The sequence below is a fragment of the Anolis sagrei genome, chromosome 2 (genome assembly GCF_037176765.1).
Source record: "Anolis sagrei isolate rAnoSag1 chromosome 2, rAnoSag1.mat, whole genome shotgun sequence".
Lineage (NCBI taxonomy): Eukaryota > Metazoa > Chordata > Lepidosauria > Squamata > Dactyloidae > Anolis > Anolis sagrei.
In genome coordinates this window covers 98,614,319-98,637,485 of record NC_090022.1, presented here as the reverse complement: position 1 = coordinate 98,637,485, position 23,167 = coordinate 98,614,319, and the positions used below count along the sequence as shown (strand labels likewise).

General features: G+C 42.8%; 1 protein-coding gene across 1 annotated transcript in view; it reads left to right on the top strand.

Annotated features, from left to right (window-relative positions):
- Positions 1-12,210: 12,210 nt before the first annotated feature.
- The window catches only part of DPYSL3 (dihydropyrimidinase like 3), a 71,689-nt gene continuing 60,732 nt past the window's right edge, over positions 12,211-23,167 (top strand). The window contains exon 1 of the mRNA XM_060765134.2: positions 12,211-12,765. Within this exon, the coding sequence (XP_060621117.1) occupies positions 12,430-12,765 (336 nt within the window). The 5' untranslated portion in view covers positions 12,211-12,429. The remainder of the gene's footprint in view (positions 12,766-23,167) is intronic.

The window sequence follows — 23,167 nt, the reverse complement described above, 5'->3', positions numbered from 1 at the left end:
ACGAGTGCCTGGCCGCTGTGTCGATCTGGATGAGGAAGAACAAGCTGAAGATCAATCCCGATAAGACAGAGGTCCTCCTGGTCGATCGCAAACCAGATCGGGGTATAGGGTGGCAACCTGTGTTGGACGGGGTTACACTCCCCCTGAAGCCACAGGTCCGCAGTTTGGGCGTCCTCTTGGATTCTTCGCTTACACTTGAGGCCCAGGTGTCGGCGGTATCCGGGAGGGCCTTTGCACAACTGAGACTTGTGCGCCAGCTGCGACCGTACCTCGTGAAGGCTGATCTGGCCGGGGTGGTCCACGCCTTGGTCACCTCTAGAATGGATTACTGCAATGCGCTCTACGTGGGGCTGCCCTTGAAGACGGCTCGGAAACTACAATTGGTCCAGCGGGCAGCAGCCAGGATGCTAACTGGAGCTCATTATCAAGAGAGGTCAACCCTCTTGTTCAAGGAGCTCCACTGGCTGCCATTTATTTTCCGAGCCCAATTCAAGGTGCAGGTGCTCACCTACAAAGCCCTGAACGGTTTGGGACCACCCTACCTGCGTGACCGCATCACCATCTACGAACCCACACGCTCGCTCCGGTCATCTGGGGAGGCCCTGCTCGTGATCCCACCAACGTCGCAAGCGCGCTTGGTGGGGACACGTGACAGGGCCTTCTCTGTGGCGGCCCCCCGACTTTGGAACGCCCTCCCAAAAGAGCTCAGACAAGCCCCCACTCTAGCCGTCTTCAGAAGGAACCTAAAAACCTGGCTGTTCCGTTGTGCCTTCCCAGACTAGGAATCCCCACCCAAGCCCTAGTAGCACCTTAGCATAACAAATTGTCACTGCACACCGCACTTTTAACCCTACGTGCCTCCTGCCATTCAGCACTTTTAACCCTTGTACCCCAGTGCGCCGGCCGAACCAGTTTTTAATAATGTCCTGATGTACTGTCTTTGTTGTTATTCTGCTTATTGCTTGATTTGCTTAGTATTGTGGTGTTATATTATGTTGCTTATTGTTTGATTTGCCTTGTTGTTGTGATGTTATACTTTCTACTGTATTGTGTTGAGGCTTCGGCCTGTGTAAGCCGCATCGAGTCCTTCGGGAGATGCTAGCGGGGTACAAATAAAGTTAATAATAATAATAATAATAATTTAACATTAATGGGTAAAAGACCTCACTCAAAGTGGGTCATAAAAAGATAGGGAAAGAAAGGATGGGAAAATAAGGGGAAGGGCAAGGGGTGGGGTGGGGTGTGTGTGTGTGTGGGGGGGGTGATGTGGTAAGGAGAGAAGGAGAAAAGAAGGAACGAGGTCAAAGAGGGGAGGGAAGATGAGGGGGTGATTTGAGGTTGTACTTCCATTCTTCTCTATAATGCGTTGTCATTATATGTTGCTGTCCTTGTATTTCTTCATTCTCTTCCCCTCTCCCCTGATTATTATTTTTAATATTGCATCCTGTTTGACAAAAAGAAATCTCTGAATTTCTTCTTATTTCTGGATCATCATGAACTTATAATCACCAATGTCTCCTTCACCATTTTCAAAAGAAGTACTAACTCATAGAATTAGATGTGTTAAAATCAATAAATTATAACTATAGTATAAATTATAGTAATGGTTTCCACTAATTGTTCTAGTTAATTTTCTGGGAACCTTAACCTAGGACTGCACAACTATTATTGCACTTTAAAAATTTTTTTAACCTTAAATAGATTGTATAATTCACATCGTCTTGTATCCTGTTGTAATAGTTTTCTTCATGTTATGAAAGTTAGCACTTCATAAGGTGCTAATACTTTAATGACAGTCCTTACATTTGTTGTAGTCGAACTCTGTGTCTACCTATTCAGATACTCCAAATTTGCATACAACCTCAGTCTTACAGATGTTTTATACATTCTTTCCCAACTCTTTCAGATGGGTGTATTTCAAAATGGCAGCATCCTCAGTCACCTGTAAAAAATGATGAGAACTGTAGGCCCAATAATCTGGAAAGAGGGGAATGTTGAAAGTGCAGTAGAGTCTCGCTTATTTGACCTTCACTTATCCAACATTCTATCTTATCTGACATTCTTATCCAACGCCCCCCCCCCTTTTCCTCCAGCATTTCCCCTTCAATTAAAGGAGCACTACCCATCTCTCTCTCCATTCACAAAAATGGGAAAAGGCAAGACAAGGAGGAGGAGGAGGAGGAGCAGGAGGACGAGGAGGAGGAGGGAGGAAAGGGAGAAAAGAGGCAGGACCGGAAGCAGAAGCATCCTCCGTCCTTCCTTTTGTGATTTCCACGCTCATCTTCTGCATCCAGGCACTTCCTGGTGGGACTCTCTAGCCCTGAGGCATTGCCTTGCCTTAAACCTGTTGTTAGTTTTCTAATGCCGTATCAGACGGGTAACAATAGGAGACTCTGTATTAGCCAACATTTTTGTTTATCAGATGTTCTGAAGCCAGCCCGTCTATGTCCGATAAGTGAGACTCCATTGTAACTCTTCACTATCCTTGCATTTCCTAGAATAGACTCATTCAGTCCTTTGGCAATTTAGAACTATTAAAGTGGTTCCCCCCCCCTTTCTCCCCATTTCTTCCTTCAAAAAGTGTACACTGAACATGAACATTTCTGTCTGTTTCTATTGACACACATACACCTGTTTGTCTGAGGATGTATGGGACATTTCCCCAGACATTTGCCAGGGAAGCCAATTTTGTGAAATGTGTTTTTCTTCAAAATGAACTGTTATAAATATTTTAGGTGATAATACTAATTGGAGCCATTAGTTTCTCTAAATGGATATTCATTTAAGCTTCTGTTCTTTGAAAAATATGCTTCCATCAGAGCTACTGCTGTCTGTTTTGCTGCTTAATACTGCAGACACAGAAGGCTAAATGGTGATGTTCTCTTATAGCTATCTCAACAGCAACATTATGCACCGGATCTGCCATATCCATATACTACCACTACAAAGCTGGGATTCCTCCCCAAAGAAGAGTCTGCTGAAAAAAAGGGGAACTAAGGCAGCTTTGAAGCAGTGTGTGACACTGTGTTGGTGCTTTGAACATGTTTTCCTCTTCTCCGCTGCCCCCTCCTCCTCCTCCCCCTTCACCACCCTACCTTCAGTTCAGTAGATGAGTATACATTTATTCTAAATTTGTCTTCCAAACTGGGTTTTTATCATCTGGCTTCCAGAAGACTATTGTTGTTGGATGGTTTTGCATGCATTCTCAACATCTTACCATTTCCCACTGCTTGTTATTTTAAGCAGGGGAAAGAATGTAAACCTTTCTAATCTATGACTTGGAAACTGTGCTGAAACTGTAAAATCTCAGATGTGCCTGAATCTCTAACAATGAGTAGATAGTGAAAAATTCAGGAAGGGGGTTTATCCTAAGATGATGGCTTAGGTAGTTGGCATCAGCTTTACAGACACAACATAAAATGATGTGTGTCAATGAGTGGGAAAGAATTATTTTTAAAAAAAACCTCTAGCTACTCTTACTAATGAATGATAAACTCTAATGCAAAATTAACTATGCTTTCTGACATCAGTTTTATAGACAGTATTTAGTCACAACATTTCAGACGTTTTACTACTAAAAGATGTGGAAAGGAAAACCAGACAAGCTGTTCTTGAAAGACTGATACAGAAAAACCGAACTAAACTTGAAAACAGCTGTTATATCATGGAAAAACTTCATAGGGAGAAGTTAAGATTAATAGATTGACAAAGTTCAGATGAATGAAAATTCTAATTATTTGTTATTGCTGGTGTTAAAATGCTGATTAGTTTGTTAGATGGGAAATACTAGGAATGTTCAGATGGAAATCTTGTTTAGAAGTCTAGTTTACTGGGTGATGTGACAGTGTGTAGTCTGTCCATGGTTTGTTTTATCATGACCTCTCACAACAAGCCAGAGAAACAAAAAAGTGATAAACAACCTTGGTGTACCAGGAGAAAGACAAGCAAGAGTGCCACATTCAGATTCATAAAAAAACTGTGGTGAGTCCATGGTTTGTTTAGCCACTTCCACTCACAGCAGAATGAAATGAGCCATGTTTACCAGCTTGTCCCCAATAAGCCTGAATTTAAAGTACTGTGTGGAAAGGCCCAGAGATTCTAAACATAATCGAAGGGTTGTCAGAAAAGCCAGATCTTTAATTGTGTGTAGAAGATTTGGAGGGTGGGGGCAGACCTAATCTCCCTGGGGAGGGCATTCCAAAGCCAGGGGGGCACCTCTGAGAAGACCCTCTCTCTCATACCCACCAACCACACTTGAGATGGAGGCAGGACTGAGAGGAGGGCCTCTCCGGTAGATCTTAAAGCCTGTGCGGTCTCGAAGATAGGTTGGACCCGAAGCAGATACAGTCACTAAATGAACTTAGTCAATATGAACTTTACCTGAAATAAATATTTCAATACAAGTTGTAAAAGGGTCATTTCATTTAGGGTATAAGGATTCTTCATATTCTTCAAAGTCCCACAAACTTCAGTTCCCTGGTATTTAACATATATAGTTGGCCCTCTATAGCCATGGATTATGTATCCATAGATTCAGCCATCCAGTTTGAAAATATTTTAAAGAAACAGCTCCCAAACTTTATTTTACTACATCATTGTATATAATGAGACTTGAGGATTCACACATTTTGGTATCCACGGGAGATTCCGGAACCAATCCTCAGTTGATACCAAGGGCCTGCTGTATCATATATATTCATGTATAACTCAGAAATGTTGTATAGGCTTGCCACAAGTCTGTCTGCTCATAGTAAAAATGACTATTTCAATCTCTCTCCAAAATGGCCATCACTACCTTGCTCCATCATTCCAAAGCACCCAAGATGACTCCTCAACGTAGCTGATTAACACCACTTTTGCTGAAAAAGTTAAAGGAGGGAAGACTTTCTTTCTCTGGAGGGGTAATGGGGTGCGAGTACTTCTCACTTCTGCCTCTTGTCACTGCCTTAATGATGGGTCCTTTTAGAGGCAGGTTGTTTTTCTTGCACTTCTCCCTTTCCTCCACACATTCTTTTTCATCATTTTTATTACTTCCCTATCTGTATATATATATATTTAGACATTTTAAGATGCAATTTACTCCCTCTCACATTGTAACTGCTCAAATAAATAAATCCTTTTGTTCTCTTTTGCTCTTCTTAAATATGTCCCCTCTGAGTTTTTAAAAGGAGAGATGCTGATTTGTTTGTTACATGCCCCGACTTTTACCCTCGACATATCTAAGGATCAAAGCAAAATCCATTATTCAAGTCCCAAAATCTGCCCTTGACTTTTATACTGTTATAGGGCCAACTTTTATATGCTTATATACAGTAAATAAAACTGCAGGGAGAGATCCAGAGTTTTGGAATTTGATGCCACCGATATGCCAATTACATCCAGTTCTGAACTAGATAAAGGCAAACAAATTGAAATCCACACAAATGAAAGGTGGTCAGTCAAAACACATATGCAGGAACAGGGATTCAGCCTGTTTTGGATGAGGTTACACTCTCCCTTTAAGATTCTAGTCTGAAGTTCAGCTATACTTCTGTATTTATCCCTGAACCCGGATGCTCAGGTTTCTATGGTGCCCAGGAGTTCATTTCCACAGTTAAAGCTAGTATACCAGCTGGAGACATCTGATCTGGCCCGATGACACATACCTTAGTTACATCCTGTTTGAATTACTGTAATGTGCTCTGCATGAGGCTGCTTTCGAAGAATGTTCAGAAATTTCATCTGGTCTAAAGAGCTGCAAGCAGACTATTAACTGGGGCTTGTTAAAGGGATCCCCTTGTTACAGTAGCTCCACTGGACACCAGTATGCTTCTGGGCATAATTCAAAATGCTGGTTATCAGATATTGAACCCTTTACCCTCATGTCAACCCTTTACCCATATGTGCCTGCCTGAGCTTTGAGATCTTCAGGGAAAGGCTTTCTCCGGGCCCTTTCACACAGCCATATAACCCAGAATATCAAGGCACATAATCCACAATATCTGCTTTGAACTAGATTATCTGGGTCCACACTGCCGTATAATCCAGTTCAATGTGGATTTTATACAGCTGTGTGGAAGGGGCCTCCAACTCCTACCAACTTCATATGCACATCTGGTAGGAACACAAGAGGATCTTTTCAGTATCTACTCCCAGACTGAAAGTCCCTTCGTAGGACTCCTCCATTGTTATTCTTCTGAAAGCAATGGAAGATCCTTCCAATAAGCTATTTCAAACTGTTTTACAAGGAAAGGGCTTTTACTCATGTGCTGTACTATTTTTTCTCTTATCTTTAAAGAACCTCCTTTTAACTCTATAGATTTTAAAATGCATTTTTAAAATACATTCTGAATGGTTTTGTATATATTTGTTTTGATTTTTCTCTCTTTTTTATTTTCTAGCCTTCCGTGACTCAGATACCAATATTAATACCAATATCAGTACATACATCGAAGAAAGATGTACCCTTTGGGAAAGCAAGCAGAACATGATGATGTCTTTATTGCCTGTAAATTTCTGTGAATGTCGCAGGATGATCACACACTAAAAGCTTTGTCTGAAAGTACCCAAGAGACTATGGTGAATTCTCTGGATTACTTAACAGGAATTGTTCACAGGGCTTTGCTATGTATGTATATCCACTCAGAAGTAAGTCTCACTGGATTCAATGGGACTATCTTCCAGGAAATTGAGTAGAGAGCTACCTTAAAACACTTTTTTGCTCTGCTTACTAGTTTTTATGATTATCCTGGAATAAATGTACTGATTAGGAGGCCTTATCAGTTCTTTAAATCAAATATTATTGAAAGATGGTTTACTGCTAACTAAATATCTGAGAATAGATGTTGTTGTTCATTCGTTCAGTCGTCTCCGACTCTTCGTGACCTCATGGACCAGCCCACGCCAGAGCTCCCTGTCGGCCATCACCACCCCCAGCTCCTTCAAGGTCAGTCCAGTCACTTCAAGGATGCCATCCATCCATCTTGCCCTTGGTCGGCCCCTCTTCCTTTTGCCTTCCACTTTCCTCAGCATAATTGTCTTCTCTAGGCTTTGCTGTCTCCTCATGATGTGGCCAAAGTATTTCAACTTTGTCTCTAGTATCCTTCCCTCCAATGAGCAGTTGGGCTTTATTTCCTGGAGGATGGACTGGTTGGATCTTCTCGCAGTCCAAGGCACTCTTAGCACTTTCCTCCAGCACCATAGCTCAAAAGCATTTATCTTCCTTCGCTCAGCCTTCCCTAAGGTCCAGCTCTCACATCCGTAGGTTACTACAGGGAATACCATGGCTTTGACTAGGCGGATCTTTGTTGCCAGTGTGATGTCTCTGCTCTTTACTATTTTATCGAGATTGGACATTGCTCTCCTCCCAAGAAGTAAGCCTCTTCTGATTTCCTGGCCACAGTCTGCATCTGCAGTAATCTTTGCACCTAGAAATACAAAGTCTGTCACGGCCTCCACATTTTCTCCCTCTATTTTCCAGTTGTCAATCACTCTTGTTGCCATAATCTTGGTTTTTTTTATGTTTAGCTGCAACCCAGCTTTTGCGCTTTCTTCTTTCACCTTGATTAGAAGGCTCCTCAGCTCCTCCTCGCGTTCGGCCATCAGAGTGGTGTCATCTGCATATCTGAGGTTGTTAATGTTTCTTCCAGCAATTTTCACCCCAGCTTTGCATTCATCAAGCCCTGCACATCGCATGATGTGTTCTGCATACAAGTTAAAAAGGTTGGGTGAGAGTATGCAGCCTTGCCGTACGCCTTTCCCAATCTTGAACCAGTCTGTTGTTCCGTGGTTAGTTCTGACTGTTGCTACTTGGTCCTTTTACAGATTCATCAGGAGAGAGAAGGTAGCTTGGTATGCCCATCCCACCAAGAACTTGCCACAATAGAATAGATAGCATCACTAAAAAAGTATTTTAAATGGGATTTTAAATAGGGTCAACTGTAATAACAGTGATACAGGTTCAACACCTGAAATGCCGAGAAAAGAAGTGTTTTGGATTTTTAAAAATTTGCATATACATACATGAGATGTCATGGTCTAACACAAAATTAATTTATGCTTCATATATACCTTATACACATAACCTGAGTGTACAGTAACCTCTGCTGAGGTTAGGAACACAAGACCCTCATGAAAGTGAAAATTGCTCTTTTCTTTTTACATAAGAAAATACCTTCTGGGAATTTCTAAGTCTTCAAATGCATCTCTATGGTCAATTTGAGCTGGAAGCTGATTATAGAATTTCATTGGAGGACCTAGAGATTTGAACAGGAGTGTTTTCTCTAGAAATCTCCTGATTCTCCAGTATGACTCGAGAAAGTTGACCATAGAATCACTCTGGAGGACTTGCAGAATCCTAGAGAGAACATTTAAAATCAAATCCATGAACAATCAAATCTGCAATTGACAAAATGACTAATTTAACTGCATGCAGCTTTAAAAACAATTTTGTGCATGAAAGAAAGGTGGTGTCCATTGAACCATTAGAAGACAAAGGTATTTATTTAACCAATGTGTTTGAGAAAAGTTTAAAAACTTGCCATTCTATTAAATGTCCTTTGACCAGTAGCTGCCCACTTGTAGTGTTGCTATAAAAAGGTCCTCCATTGTGCATGTGGCAGGGCTCAGGCTACATTGTAATACATGGTCTGTGGTTTGCTCTTCTCCACACTCACATGTCACAGACTCCACTTTGCAGCCCCATTTCTTAAGGTTAGATCTGCATTTCGTGGTGCCAGCGCGTAGTCTGTTCAGCGCCTTCCAAGTTGCCCAGTCTTCTGTGTGTCCAGGAGAGCGTTTCTCATTTGGTATCAGCCATGGAAGGTAAAGGTGCCACTATCTTTTTCACACTTGGGGACAATTCTGGATTTTGAAGTATTTCAGATTTTGGAATTCTAAATAGAATTGTTCGACGTATTATATGAATGCATTGTAGCCTCTAGAAAAGAATTTCTTAGTGGTTGAGATCTGCTGTAGAGAGAGACTTGAGTTTAATATTTAATATTTGGAGACAATATTTTTACTGGAACCAATGTTCAGCCAAAATTTTAAGACCAGAAAATGAGAGTCTATTTAGTGCAAAAGTGGGGTACCTTTTCTATTAAGGAATATCCCTATATGCTACAGGTCATTGTTATATTATGCATCACCATATTTCATTCAGTTCCCCTGATTGACTCTGGAAGTTAGGAAGACTATATTCTTCAGGTACTTAGAATATCTATCCAAAATCAACATTAGATCGTTTGTTGGAAAGAAATGATAGTGCCTAACAACTGAGCCATCTGGGACATATTGAGGGATTTGTTTTTAACTTGTGTTGAGGGAGACATAAAATCTCACTTCAGACATAAAGCATGAGATTCATGCTAATTCACCATGCCTTTTACCTTGGCACATATTAAGAGGTAGCTCTAGGCTGGAACAAGCTTCCCATTTTGTTGATTTGCCAGCATTTTGTATATCATAGTCTACAATGTATGATTTCAAAACTACCTCTTTGCTTCAGTATTTAATTAGTAAAATGTTTGCAGGCAAAATAAACATTAAAATGGCAAGTAAATTTATGTATGAAGGGTTTGTGTGTGTGTGGTTTATTTATGCTTTGTATAAAGCTGCCTAATTGAGAATTGCTACCTTTTGGTGGGTGGCTTCTTTAACCATTGCTGAAGAAGCAGACATCAATAAGTAGAGCTCTTTTGGTATGGAGAAAATTGTATCTCTTCATTTCTTCTTTTCAAGGAACTCTGGTGCAACTGTGCAATCCCTGCAGAAGGAGCAGATGAACAAATTATAAGAGAGTGTCTGGTAATCTATGTAGTTTGCACTAAGCCAATGTGTTATAACTTTACACTCATATATACCCCATATACAGTCCATAGAGGGATTCTCAGTGAGATTTCAAATGTTTTATGCAGTTTTTCTGCTCTGTAACAGGTTAACTAGAATTTGACTCTCTGTTCCAAGATAAGCTTTAATCTAAGTCTTATGATTATAGATGTTTACAGTGATCTAAGAGAATGGCTTTTATCAGAAAACAAGCTTCTATTTGGAAAGTATAGCCGGGGGGGAGCCTCAGTCCTGAACATCTCACATGTCTACAGCTTTCATGGATAGTAATGAAAAATCTAGGGCTTTGTTTTTTTGTTTTAATCTTCTTTTAGCTAGAATGTTTTCTAGCTAGGATCGGCTTGCCCTGAACCAAAGCCATTTGGAATAAGGAAGAATACAAGAGCTTTGGTAAAACTCTTTCAGCTTCTATTTTTCTAAGATTTGGGAAAAAATAGCTTAGAACAGTTTTGAGTTCTAGCCTCTTTTATTATAAAAATAAAACACAGGTCAAAATGTTTTCTTTCTTGCTGAGCAGGTTTTTGTATTTTTAATGTCTGCCTGGGATGCAAAAATTCAGCTGTAGACGCACCTTTGAATTGCTGTGCCAGAAACTACACCCACTGAACTTTTGTCTGTAGTTTCAGGAGTTTGAATTGAGACACAAGACTTATGGATATGAGGTTCATCTTTCACCTTTCCCCAACCTCAGAGCCATAAGTGCTGCAGAGCTGCCATTCACATTATCCTCAGTCTGTATGGCAGACAACACTACATAACATGTTTTTTGTTCCAGAGTTATAAATGTCATTTCCTAATTGCTCTTATTGTAAAAACATAGGGATGTCCTGCAAAAATTTTGTTTTTGCGGGACATCCTGAAACACCTATTTCTATAGTTTTTCAATGAATACTCCTAGAGCAGGCATGGGCAAACTTTGGTCTTCTATGTGTTTTGGCCCAAGTTTGCCCATGCCTGATGTACTCTGACTCTAACAGCCGGTAGGAATTGTGGGAGCTGAAGTCCAAAACACCAGGAGGGCTGAAGTTTGCCAATGCCTGTCATAGAGTCTCGACCAATTCAATAATAGTTTGTGGCAGCCACATAAAAAGGAGTTTCAGGAGTACAACTACTACTTTCAAAGTAAACATTGCACAACTAAACAGGAAATTACACTTTCAAAGCAGGAATAGAACATTTTTCATATTTTGTTATATTATATAATCCAGGCATGGGCCTTCCTAACCAGTTGTTAGGAATTGTGGGAGTTGAAGTCCAAAACACCTGGAGGGCTGAAGTCTGTCCATGCTTGACATAGTTCATAACACCTAGGGGCTTAAAGTGTGTAAAAACTGAAAAGTGCGGACCACGATTAACATAAGTTGTCCCTCTGTATCCATGCACCATGATATAAAATACGCATGTGCAAACTTCATTTAAGTTGGAGTTGCAACCCAAAACACCTGGAGGGCTGAAGTTTGCCCATGCCTGATATAATAGAAGTTGGCCCTCTGTATCCATGGAAGACAAGAACCATGATATAATACAGGCATGAGGAAACAGTTGAAGTTGCATTGGACTTGCAGTCTCCAATTCAATCTGGAGGCCGAGAGTCTGACCATGCCTGATATAACATAACATAACATAACATACTGGTAAGTTAGCCCCCTGTATCCATGGAAGGCAAGGACCACAATATAGTAATACATGGGCAAACTTCATTTAAGTTGAAGTTGCATTGGATTTGCAGTCCAAAATATCTGGAGAGCTGCAGTTTGCCCATGCCTGATATAATATTACATAAGTTGGCCCTCTGTATCCATGGAAGGCAAGGACTATTATTATTATTATTATTATTATTATTGTCGTGTCAGGAGCGACTTGAGAAACTGCAAGTCGCATCTGGTGTGAGAGAACTGGCTGTCTGCAAGGACGTTGCCCAGGAGACGTCCAGATGTTTTGATGTGGGGACATGAGAGAAGCCTCCCACAAGGAATGACATAATACAGGAAAGAGCAAACTTCATTGCAGATGAAGTTGCAGTCCAAAACACCTGGAGGGCGGCAGTTTGACCATGCCTGATCTAAGATAACATAATACAACATGACATAAGCTGGCCTTCTGTATCCATGGAAGGCAAAAGCCATGCTATAATATAGGCTTGAGCAAAGTTCATTTCAGTTGAAGTTGCATTGGAGCACCTGGAGGGCCACAGTTTGCCCATGCTTGATATCACATCATATAAGTTGGATTCCAACCGTGGTGGGGCAGAGGCGGCCCGACTGAAAAGGAGCGCCCCTTGGCCGGGCAGGGCCCAATGGAGTGGCGCCCTGCAGCTTCACTTCTCCCTCTCCCTCTCTCTCTCTCTCTCCGCCGAAGAGGGCAGGCAGGCGCCTCACGAGACAGAGAGGCAGCGCGAGAGAGAGCGCGCGCGCATTCCGCGCGATAGACGGAGGGCAGGCGGAAGGCTTCCCTCTCTCCCTCTGCCTCCCTCCCTCTGCCCCGAGCCGCCGCCTCCTGCGAAGCCTCCTCGTGGCCGGGCCTCCCTCCCTGGCGCTGTCCTCCCTCGGTGGGTGCAGGCGCGGCGGCGGTTGAGGGCGGCGGCGGCGGGTGCGAGGGGCGATGGCGTCGGGGGCCCGGCGTGGTCGCGAGCGCGGGGAGCCGGCGGAGGGCGGCGAGGAGGAGCTGCCGGTGTACCTGGCCCGCCCGGGCACGGCCGACCAAGTCCCGCGGCAGAAGTACGGCGGGATGTTCTGCAGCGTCGAGGGCGCCTTCGAGAGCAAGACGCTCGACTTCGCCGCCCTGCGCGTCGGGCAGAGGGGCGCCCACCCGCGGAAGGACCCGCCGCCGCCCAACACGCCCCGCCAGGAGGACGCGCCCCTCGACGGGCCCGGGGTCGAGATCCGGGGGCCCTCCGGCAAGGAGCGGCTGCAGAACCTCGGCGGAGAGGAGGGCAAGGCAAGGCCGGGGGAGAGAGGGGGGGTGGCTGGGGAGCGTGCGGGGCTTACTTCAGAGTCAGGCCTCTCTAAATGTGTGTGGCAGGGATTGGGCCCGCCTCAGAGAGCCTGTCCCGGTTTGCTCGAGGGTCGCCTCAGAGAGAGAGAGAGAGAGGGGCGCTGAGGGAAGCGGTTGTGTTTGGCCTGCTTAGGAGCCCAAGCCTCCCTTCATTTCCTTCTGGGGGCGTCGCTTCTGCCGACCCGCCGCCCTCAGGCTCCCTTCAAGTTGAGGGGAAACTTGGCCTCGTCTTTCCAAGGCCAGGGGGACTGTTAGGAGGGTTACTATGAGGGAGAGACAGAAGGGAGAGGCATCATCCATCACTCCCTCCAGTTACTCCATCTTCTTGCCTCAGCAATGTAATAAAAGACTGGGTTTGTTGTAGGTTTTTCGAACTATATGGCTATATTCTAGAAGCATTCTCTCCTGACGTTTCGCCTGCATCTATGGCAAGCATCCTCAAAGGTTGTGAGACCTCATAGATGTAGGCCAAACCTCAAGAGAGAATGCTTCTAGAACATGGCCAAAAAACCCCAAAAACCTGCAACAACCCAATGTAGTAAAAGCTTGTAATAAAACTCCTCTTGTGTTGTATGGCCTGTCAGCTCCTGATAATAATAATAATAATAATAATAATAATAATAAGCAGTGTCTCCTGTGGACTCATCTTGTTGTGTTTCAAATAATAATACCTTGGCCTGCACTTAAACACAATAGGTGCTGACAAGATTACCATCTGCCTGCTGCAAAAGGCCACCTTACTGGGATCTGCACACATTATTCGCCCATACATCACACAGTCCTAGGCACTTGCGAAGTGTCCAATGTGTGATTCAATACAACAGCTTGCAGAGTGTCTGCTGTGGACTCATCTTGTGGTATTTCAAATAATAATAATAATAATTCCGAATAATTATAACTTCCGAATTCAGACAGAGTTTATTTATTTATTTATTTTTTTACTTTACTTGTATACCACAGTTTCTCAGCCTGGCCGGCGACTCAACGTGGTTTACAACAAGAATAAAATCAACCACAATATACAATTTAAGATCAACAAAAGCATAATACACAATATTAGCACAACAATAGTTAACCCGATACAACTCATAACTAAAATCATGATCCAATTCGTCGTCCGATTTTCCAATTCCTGTAGTCATTCACATTAATTGCACTGTTTAACCGAATGCCCGTTCAAACATCCAAGTTTTTAGTCTTCTTCGAAACACCATCAGCGAGGGGGCTGATCTTACTTCCATAGGAAGGGCGTTCCACAGCCGGGGGGCCACCACAGAAAAGGCCCTGTCTCTCGTCCCCGCCAGCCGCACCTGTGAAGCAGGCGGGATAGAGAGCAGGGCCTCCCCAGAAGATCTTAGGGTCCTGGCGGGCTGATAGGCAACAACCCAATGTAAGGTCAATACTCCTGACCTCACAATCGTATTAAAAAACAAAGTTTGGATTGTCGATGTTGCAATCCCAGTAAGATTGAAGAGAAACAACTGGAAAAGCTGACACGATATGAGGATTTAAAGATTGAACTGCATAAACTCTGGCACAAGCCAGTAAATATGGTCCCAGTGGTGATTGGCACACTAGGTACAGTGCCTAAAGACCTTGGTCTGCACTTAAACACAATCGGCGCAGACAAAATTACCATCTGCCAACTGCAGAAGGCCACTGGGATCTGCATGCATTATTCGCCGATACATCATACAGTCCTAGACACTTGGGAAGTGTCCGACATGTGATCCAATACAACAGCCAGCAAAGTGATCTTGTTTGTTATGGACTCATCTTGTTGTGTTTCAAATAATAATAATAACAACAACAACAATAACAACAACAACAACATTATATGTAAAGATTGAATTGCAAAGACTCAGGTGGTTCCAGTGGTGATCGGCACACTGGGTGCATTGCCTGAAGTCCTTGACCTGCACTTAAACACAATAGGCGCTGACAAAATGGCCATCTGTCAGCTGCAAAAGGCCACCCCATTTGGGTCTGCACACATTATTCGCCAATAAATCACATAGTTCTAGACACTTGGGAGTGTCCGACATGTGATCCAATACAACAGCCAGCATAGTGATCTTGTTTGCTGTGTACTAATCTTGTTGTGTTTCAAATAATAATAATAACTTTGTTTTTGTATCCTGCCACCGTCTCCCCGAAGGGATTCAGGGTGGCTTACATGGGGACAAGCCCGGTCAGACATAGATTAAAATAAACACAGTACAATTTATAAAAACCACCATCAACAAACAACCGATAGCCCGACATAGTAGTCAAATTACTAAACTCAGGCAGGCAGGGGCTTGTGCAATACAGTTGCAAGGACAGGGTTGATGGAAAAAGTGCAGGAGCCAGATGATAAGTTAAGTCTAGAAGGCCAATGTGAATTAGAACAATATATCTATAGGGCAGGGAACAGTGGTAAAGTGCAAGAAACCAGATATTAAGTTATGGCTGGGGTCCTCAAATTTATTTGGTGAACTGTTTAATCAAAGGCACAGTGGAACATCCACGTTTTTAAGTCTTTAGGAAAAATGGACAGGGTTGGCCCTAGTCTAACCTCTCTGTAGAGAGAGTTTCAGAACGGGGGGTCACCACCGAGAAAGCCCTCTCCCTAGTCCCCACTTGCCGCGCTTGTGAGGGAGGTGGGAGCAAGAGAAACCAGACCTGGGCAAACTTGAGCCTGCTGTTAGGAATTGTTGTAGTTAGAGGTCCAAAACACCTAGAGGGACAATGTTTGCCCACACCTGTGTTAATAAATATTTTTTCATGTGAGGAGCAACTTGAGAAGCTGAAAGTCACTTCTGTTGAGAGACTTGGCCGTCTGCAAGGCCGTTGCCCAGGGGATACCTGGATGTTTGATGTTTTACCATCCTTGTGGGAGGCTTCTCTTATATCCCCGCATAGGGAGCTGGAGCTGATAGAGGGAACTCAACCTGCTCTGTCCAGATTCGAACCGCTGACCAGTCCTGCTGGCACAAATATTTAACCCGTTGTGCCACCGGGGGCTCCAATAATAATAATAACCACAACAACTGACAGAGTTTGGGGTCACAATACTCTTGACCTCACAATCACGGGAAAAAATAAAGTATGGATCGTCAATGTGGCAATCTCAAGTGACAGCAGGATTGATGAGAAGCAACTGGAAAAACTTACATGATATGAGGATTTAGAGATAGAACTGCAAAGACTCTGGCACAAGCCAGTCAAAGTGGTCCTAGTGGTGATCACTACACTGAGTGCAGTGCCTAAAGACCTTGGCCTGGACTTAAAAACAATCAGTGCTGACAAAATAACCACCTGTCAGCTGCAAAAGGCTACCCTATTCAGATCTGCATGCATTATTCACTGATACATCACACAGTCCTAGACACTTGGGAAGTGTCTGATGTGTGATCCAATACAACAGCCAGCATAGTGATTTTCTTTGCTGTTGTGTTTCAAGTAATCATAATATCTATTTATAGACCGCCCTCTCCTCCTGAAGGGACTCAGGATAGGCAAGCATTCAATCATCATCATCATCATCATCTTTATTTATATTCCGCCCAATCTCCCCAGAGGGACTCAGGGCGGATTCCAAACATAAAAGGCAATCATTCAATGCCCAAGCACACCAACAATACACCCATAATAACGAAAATTGACAACCCAACATATAAAAACAAATTATGCTTTTAAAACTAAAATTAAATAAAAATGCAACCTGTTAAGTCACGCATAAGACAGTACATCAAACAGAAGCATACATTTCCCACTTCATTGCTCAAGATGTCTGTTGAGCTGGTGGAGCGAACAGGGCATTACCTCAGGTGAATACAAACATATCGGAATAATACACATAAAATAAAATTGAGCACCGGCCTTAAAGGTGGTACTCACCTTTAAGGCATTTCATGGTCTGGGGCCGATGTACCTGAGGGCCCGCCTCACCCCCTACCAAGCCCAGAGATCTCTCCGTTCTGAGGACCAAGATCTATTGGAAATTCCCAGTGTCAAGACCTTGCGTCTAACAGCAACCAGACACAGAGCCTTTACAGCAGTGGCACCATCACTCTGGAATACTCTGCCACCTGAAGTCCGTGCCTTGCGGGACTTATCAGCATGTAGGGCATGTAAGACATACCTGTTTCGACAGGCCTTTGATTTTTGATATTTCTGTTTTTAAATTGTGTTAGATTTTAGTCATTCTTGTAAGCCGCTCTGAGCCCCAGGCGAGTGGTGGCATATACGGTCGAATAATAAATAAATAAATAAAGCAACAGTAACAACAATGAGCTTACTACGACAAAGAATTAAGCATTGTGATGAAAAATAAAACAAAACAATCCAATATGACATAGTTAAGTAAAATAAGTAAACATTACAACAAATAAACTCTTAAGAACCACAAGTAACGTTTATTTTTCTGAACCTAGATCCACAGCTGGCAGATCTGAGAGGCAGCTCTGACTGCAATAAGTTCAGTGCTGACTACAGCTTAATCATAAAGTTCACATGAGCACCGCTTTAATTATCATTCATCATTAGAGTGAATAAATCTGCTGTTCTGTTGCAACCAGTATGTGCTCTATCTTAGTTTTGTTTCTGGGCTCAGAGTTTGTGGCTAACCCAAAAGAGATTGCCAGCTAACTTTCTCCTGTTTCTTTTCAAAGAGAAAAAAGGGAGAGACAGCTCTTCTTCGCCGTCAATTTGCTCTGGATAAACTGCGTGTCAGCTGGTTTTTTAAAAAGAAGTTATTAACTTAAAAGCTTTCTGCTACGGTTCCAAGAATGGTCAAATAAGCACATCGGTAGAGAATGCAGTCGATTTAGGCCAGGGTTACTTACTTTAAAGCCAGCCCCCATTTTTTTTTTTTTTAAAAAGGGATGAACTACATTCAGTGGCCTACATTTCAGCATGTTGCTCTTCAATTTAGGCTTGCATAAACAGCAGTTTAACTATTACTCTGTAAAATTACTCCTAGAACTAGGAGTGTTTTTTCCAAGGAATCCGAGATCTCTTCTTTTGGATTCTAGGCACATTAACCTCTCATACACCATTATAAATATTAGATGTGCTATACACTAATTCTGAAAATAATTTACCATTTGCTTTATTCCAAATCGCAGGCAACCTTTGCACCTAAAACTGGTACAGTTGGCACATCGATCCAAAACTTCTGCATCCACAAAGTTAATCTTGATATTACTATGTATATAAAATGATGTCATTGTACTGCAGTATTGTATATAATGGGATTTGAGCATCCACAGAGTTTGCTATGCGTAGGGGTCCTAGAACCAAACCTTGGCGGATACCAAGGGCCCACTGTACTTGAAATCAAGTTTTATCTTTTCTGTTTTTGCGCCCCCCTCCCCCCAATAATTCTTCAAGAAAGCGCTGGACTGTTGCCTAGATTGCTGCTATCCATAGAGTCCCTTAAATGTTACGGATAGCTTCTTCATACAGTGCATTTTCCCCATAAAAGTAATATAAATGCATCAATGAAGCATATATATTGTCATGTGGCAAAACCCATGTTCTGCTAAAAGTACCTAAAATGAAAAGTTACTACACATATTACCTATACATCTTAGCAGCAAAATAAGATCTTCTATCACATAACTGATTGTTAGGAGTATACAAAATGGTTTGGGGTTGTAAAAAGAATAAAGTTGTATTGGTGTAGGTTATGATTACAGTATTGGTATGTCTTTAAAGTGCTCTTGATCAATATTTTGGCACTGAAGGCAAATAGAGCTGAACTATCAATAACTCAAGATCTTGTTTGTTTAACTTAGAATCAGAGAAATTCACAAGGAATTAAAATTTAGTTCATGCAGGTACAAATTACAAGTCGAATCTTAGGTAAGTTTTCTAGCACTTTGAATGAGATTGGGTTCAGAAACTACTTCTCATGCAAAAGAAAAGAGGCATCCTTAAATTATGTAATGATAGCAAACTGTTATGTGGATTTCCTTATGTGAATTTTCTTCAGTGACGACTAGAAAATTGGAACCAACCAAGAGCTCTTTTTTCTTTTTAGTTCTGTTGAAGAACCAGTCTGCATTAATTTCTGATTCCTGCTGCAGGTTTTCCAGTCCTAAGCTTCTGTAGGAGAGCAGTGCAGGACTTTTTCTCATCTTAGTAGGTTTTTCTTAAGAGCAGTGTGAGAGTTTGTAAAATTCAGCTTTACTCCAGACTGTGACTGTATTAATACTTTCCTGCCCTTTAAGTAACTATCTACATGCAGACTCAATCCCAAACTTTCTATCAAATAAGCATATTATTGTTTATATTTGGACCATGTCCTCTCCCGGTTTTCTCCTCACAGCAACCCTTATGAAATAGGTCAAGTGACCAGATATATTTTCAGAGCACATGTGTGAACATATATCTGTTTTAGATATACATACCTTTAAAACAGCGTTTCTCAACCTGGGGGTCGGCAGGAGGTTTCAGAGGGGTCACCAAACACCAAAGCATATATTTCTGATGGTCTTAGGAACCCTTTTGGTAGAGAAGGCTGAAGATCTCTCCACCTGTCCTTCCCTTCCTTTTTGGAAACAGACAGCAAATCCTCCCACCAAAAGCCCTCCTGCTGTGATTGGCTGGTCTCTCAGCTGGTCCCTCAGCCAAGGAGAGGGCTGTTTCTAAGACTCCAAGCAGGCAGGGGAGAGCAGGCGTGGTGCGCATGTGCAGGTGAGGAAAAGCATGCAAGGCTGGAGGGAGGCTCGCGTCCCTTCAAGGCAGGAGGAAAAGCACCCTTCGATTATAGGTTAACTATAAATCCCAGCAACTATAACTCCCAAATGACAAAATAACAAATAAAACAAGTTACTCTAGACCAGAACCAAGATTTTAAGAAAAAGAAAACCATTGGCTACATTTGAGAGGGAAAGAGATTGGTTTGTTTCAGGTAAATCAGTGATTTCTGCAAAAAGGAGCTAGCAGGGTTTAGTCATTGATTTAAGTGAGAGATCGCCAAGTCCAGGAGGAAGGTGGTTGCTTCTGTGAATTAAAGTTCTTTTGTCAAAGCAGACAGCAAAACTCTCCCTCAGAATAAAATTAGCTTTGGAGTCTGGAGCCGCTTATGTAGTTTTGAATTGTGGTAAAAATGCTTTGCTCATTGTGTCCTCAATTTTGCATATACAAAGTCGTACAAGTTTAATATCTTGTATCATTTTAGGAAAGCTACAAAGAAATGATAGTTTATCTGACAGGTGGACTTTATAGCTATATTTAGACTACCAAAAGAGCAAAATGTGGAGCTGATTCCCCTATTCCTAGCATGACTTCCCCTACCAGTTTGATTTTCCTGTCCACAAAACATTATTTGAGACCTGTTGAATTTCATGCTGGTAAACAGAACTGTTTGTGTGGTGTATTAACTCATACTTACTTAGGTCCTACTCGTTGTCTGAGTAGGATAATCCTCCAGGGTGGGTCCATAGGTAACTATGGAGCCCTATTGATCTGCATCGTCTCCCACAGTGAGTGCATTGATTTCCAGGTGGAAGGCGGTCCCGGTCAGGGTTGGCTTGACGCGCCTTCCTCTTGGCACGTTTCTCTCTTTCGCCCTCCATTAGAGCCTCTTCAAATTCTGCAGCACTCCTGGTCACAGCTGGAGCACTCACAGACCAGGGCTTTTCTCCTTCTTTATTTTTATTTAGGAGATTTCTTATTTGTGTGTTGGTTCAGAGATTGACAAGAGAGGTCCTTTTCAGTTGTTGACTTCCGCCTTATTCTGTTCTGTTTATTCAGCAGCTTCCCCTGCACACACCTATAGGTCTCAATAGGGATGTTGTATGATACAAGCAATTTAGCAACTTTGTGGCCAGTTGAAGACCAGTTTAGGAGGTCAGTGGTCACCCAAGGACCACCTTTCACTGTGTAGGGAAGGTTATAAAATGAAGACACAATTTGCCCCTCTTAGGGGCAAAGGATCACCGCCTTGTTGTGGCGCTGGAGCTTGAGCACCTCAATGATGTCATGAGCGAAACCGTGAAGGGTCACCCAAGACGGGACGGTCGTGGCAGAGAGGTCAGACCAAGCGTGATCCCTGGGGAAGGCAATGGCAAACCACCCCAGTATCCTTGCCAAGAAAACTAAATGGACCAGTACAACCAGAGATATGTCAGCATGCCATTGGAAGATGGGACTCCCAGGTCGGAAGATGGCCAAAATGCTACTGGGGAGGAGCAGAGGATAAGTTCAACTAGCCCCAGATGTGATGACGCAGCTAGCTCAAAGCCGAAAGGAAGGCTAGTGGCCGACGGTACTGGAGGCGAACGACGAATCCGATGCTCTAAAGATCAACACACCATAGGAACCTGGAATGTAAGATCTATGAGCCAGGGCAAATTGGATGTTGTTATTGGTGAGATGTCAAGACTAAAGATAGACATTCTGGGGGTCAGCGAACTGAAATGGACTGGAATGGGCCACTTCACATCAGATGACCACCAGATCTACTACTGCGGACAAGAGGAACATCGAAGAAATGGAGTAGCCTTCATAATTAATAAGAAATTCGCTAAAGCAGTGCTTGGATACAACCCAAAAAATGACAGAATGATCTCAATTCGAGTGCAAGGAAAGCCTTTCAACATCACAGTGATCCAAATATATGCCCCAACCACAGCTGCTGAAGAAGCAGAAGTAGATCAGTTCTATGCGGATCTGCAGGACCTACTGGATAATACACCAAAAAGAGACATTATTTTCATTACAGGAGACTGGAATGCCAAGGTGGGAAGTCAAGTGACAACTGGGATCACAGGCAAGCATGGTCTGGGAGAACAAAATGAAGCGGGACGCAGGCTGATAGAATTTTGCCAGGAAAACTCGCTGTGTATAACAAACACTCTCTTCCAACAACCTAAAAGACGGCTTTATACATGGACCTCACCAGATGGTCAACACCGAAATCAGATTGACTACATCCTTTGCAGCCAAAGGTGGCGGACATCCATCCAGTCGGTGAAAACAAGACCTGGGGCTGACTGTAGCTCAGATCACGAACTTCTTATTGCTCAATTTAGAATAAAACTAAAGAGATCAGGGAAAATACACAGACCAGTTAGATATGATCTCACTAACATTCCTAGCGAATATACAGTGGAAGTGAAGAACAGATTTGAAGGACTAGATTTAGTAAACAGAGTCCCAGAAGAACTATGGACAGAAGTCCGAGACATTGTTCAGGAGGCGGCAACAAAGTACGTCCCAAAGAAAAATAAAACCAAGAAGGCAAAATGGTTGTCTGCTGAGACACTGGAAGTAGCCCAAGAAAGGAGGAAAGCAAAAGGAAACAGGGATAAGGGGAGATATGCCCAGTTAAATGCGCAATTCCAGAGGTTAGCCAGAAGAGATAAGGAACTATTTTTAAACAAGCAATGCATGGAAGTGGAAGAAGACAACAGAATAGGAAGGACAAGAGACCTCTTCCAGAAAATTAGAAACATTGGAGGTAAATTTCAGGCAAAAATTGGCATGATAAGAAACAAAGATGGCAGGGACCTAACAGAAGCTGAAAAGATCAAGAGAAGGTGGCGAGACTATACAGAAGATCTGTATAGGAAGGATAATAATATCGAGGATAGCTTTGACGGTGTGGTGAATGAATTAGAACCAGACATCCTGAGGAGTGAGGTTGAATGGGCCTTAAGAAGCATTGCTAACAACAAGGCAGCAGGAGACGATGAGATCCCAGCTGAACTGTTTAAAATCTTAAAAGATGATGCTGTCAAGGTGATGCATGCCATATGCCAGCAAATATGGAAAACACAAGAATGGCCATCAGACTGGAAAAAATCAACTTATATCCCCATACCAAAAAAGGGAAATGCGAAAGACTGCTCCAACTTCCGTACAGTGGCCCTTATTTCTCATGCCAGTAAGGTAATGCTCAAGATCCTGCAAAGAAGACTGCAGCAATACATGGAGCGAGAGTTGCCAGATGTTCAAGCTGGGTTTAGAAAAGGCAGAGGAACGAGAGACCAGATTGCCAATATCCGCTGGATAATGGAGAAAGGCAGGGAGTTTCAGAAAAACATCTATTTTTGCTTCATTGACTACTCTAAAGCCTTTGACTGTGTGGATCATAATAAATTGTGGCAAATTCTTGGTGGGATGGGCATACCAAGCCACCTTGTCTCTCTCCTGAGGATTCTGTACAAGGACCAAGTAGCAACAGTCAGAACTGACCACGGAACAACAGACTGGTTCAAGATTGGGAAAGGCGTACAGCAAGGCTGCATACTCTCACCCAACCTTTTTAACTTGTATGCAGAACACATCATGCGATGTGCGGGGCTTGATGAATGCAAGGCTGGGGTGAAAATTGCTGGAAGAAACATTA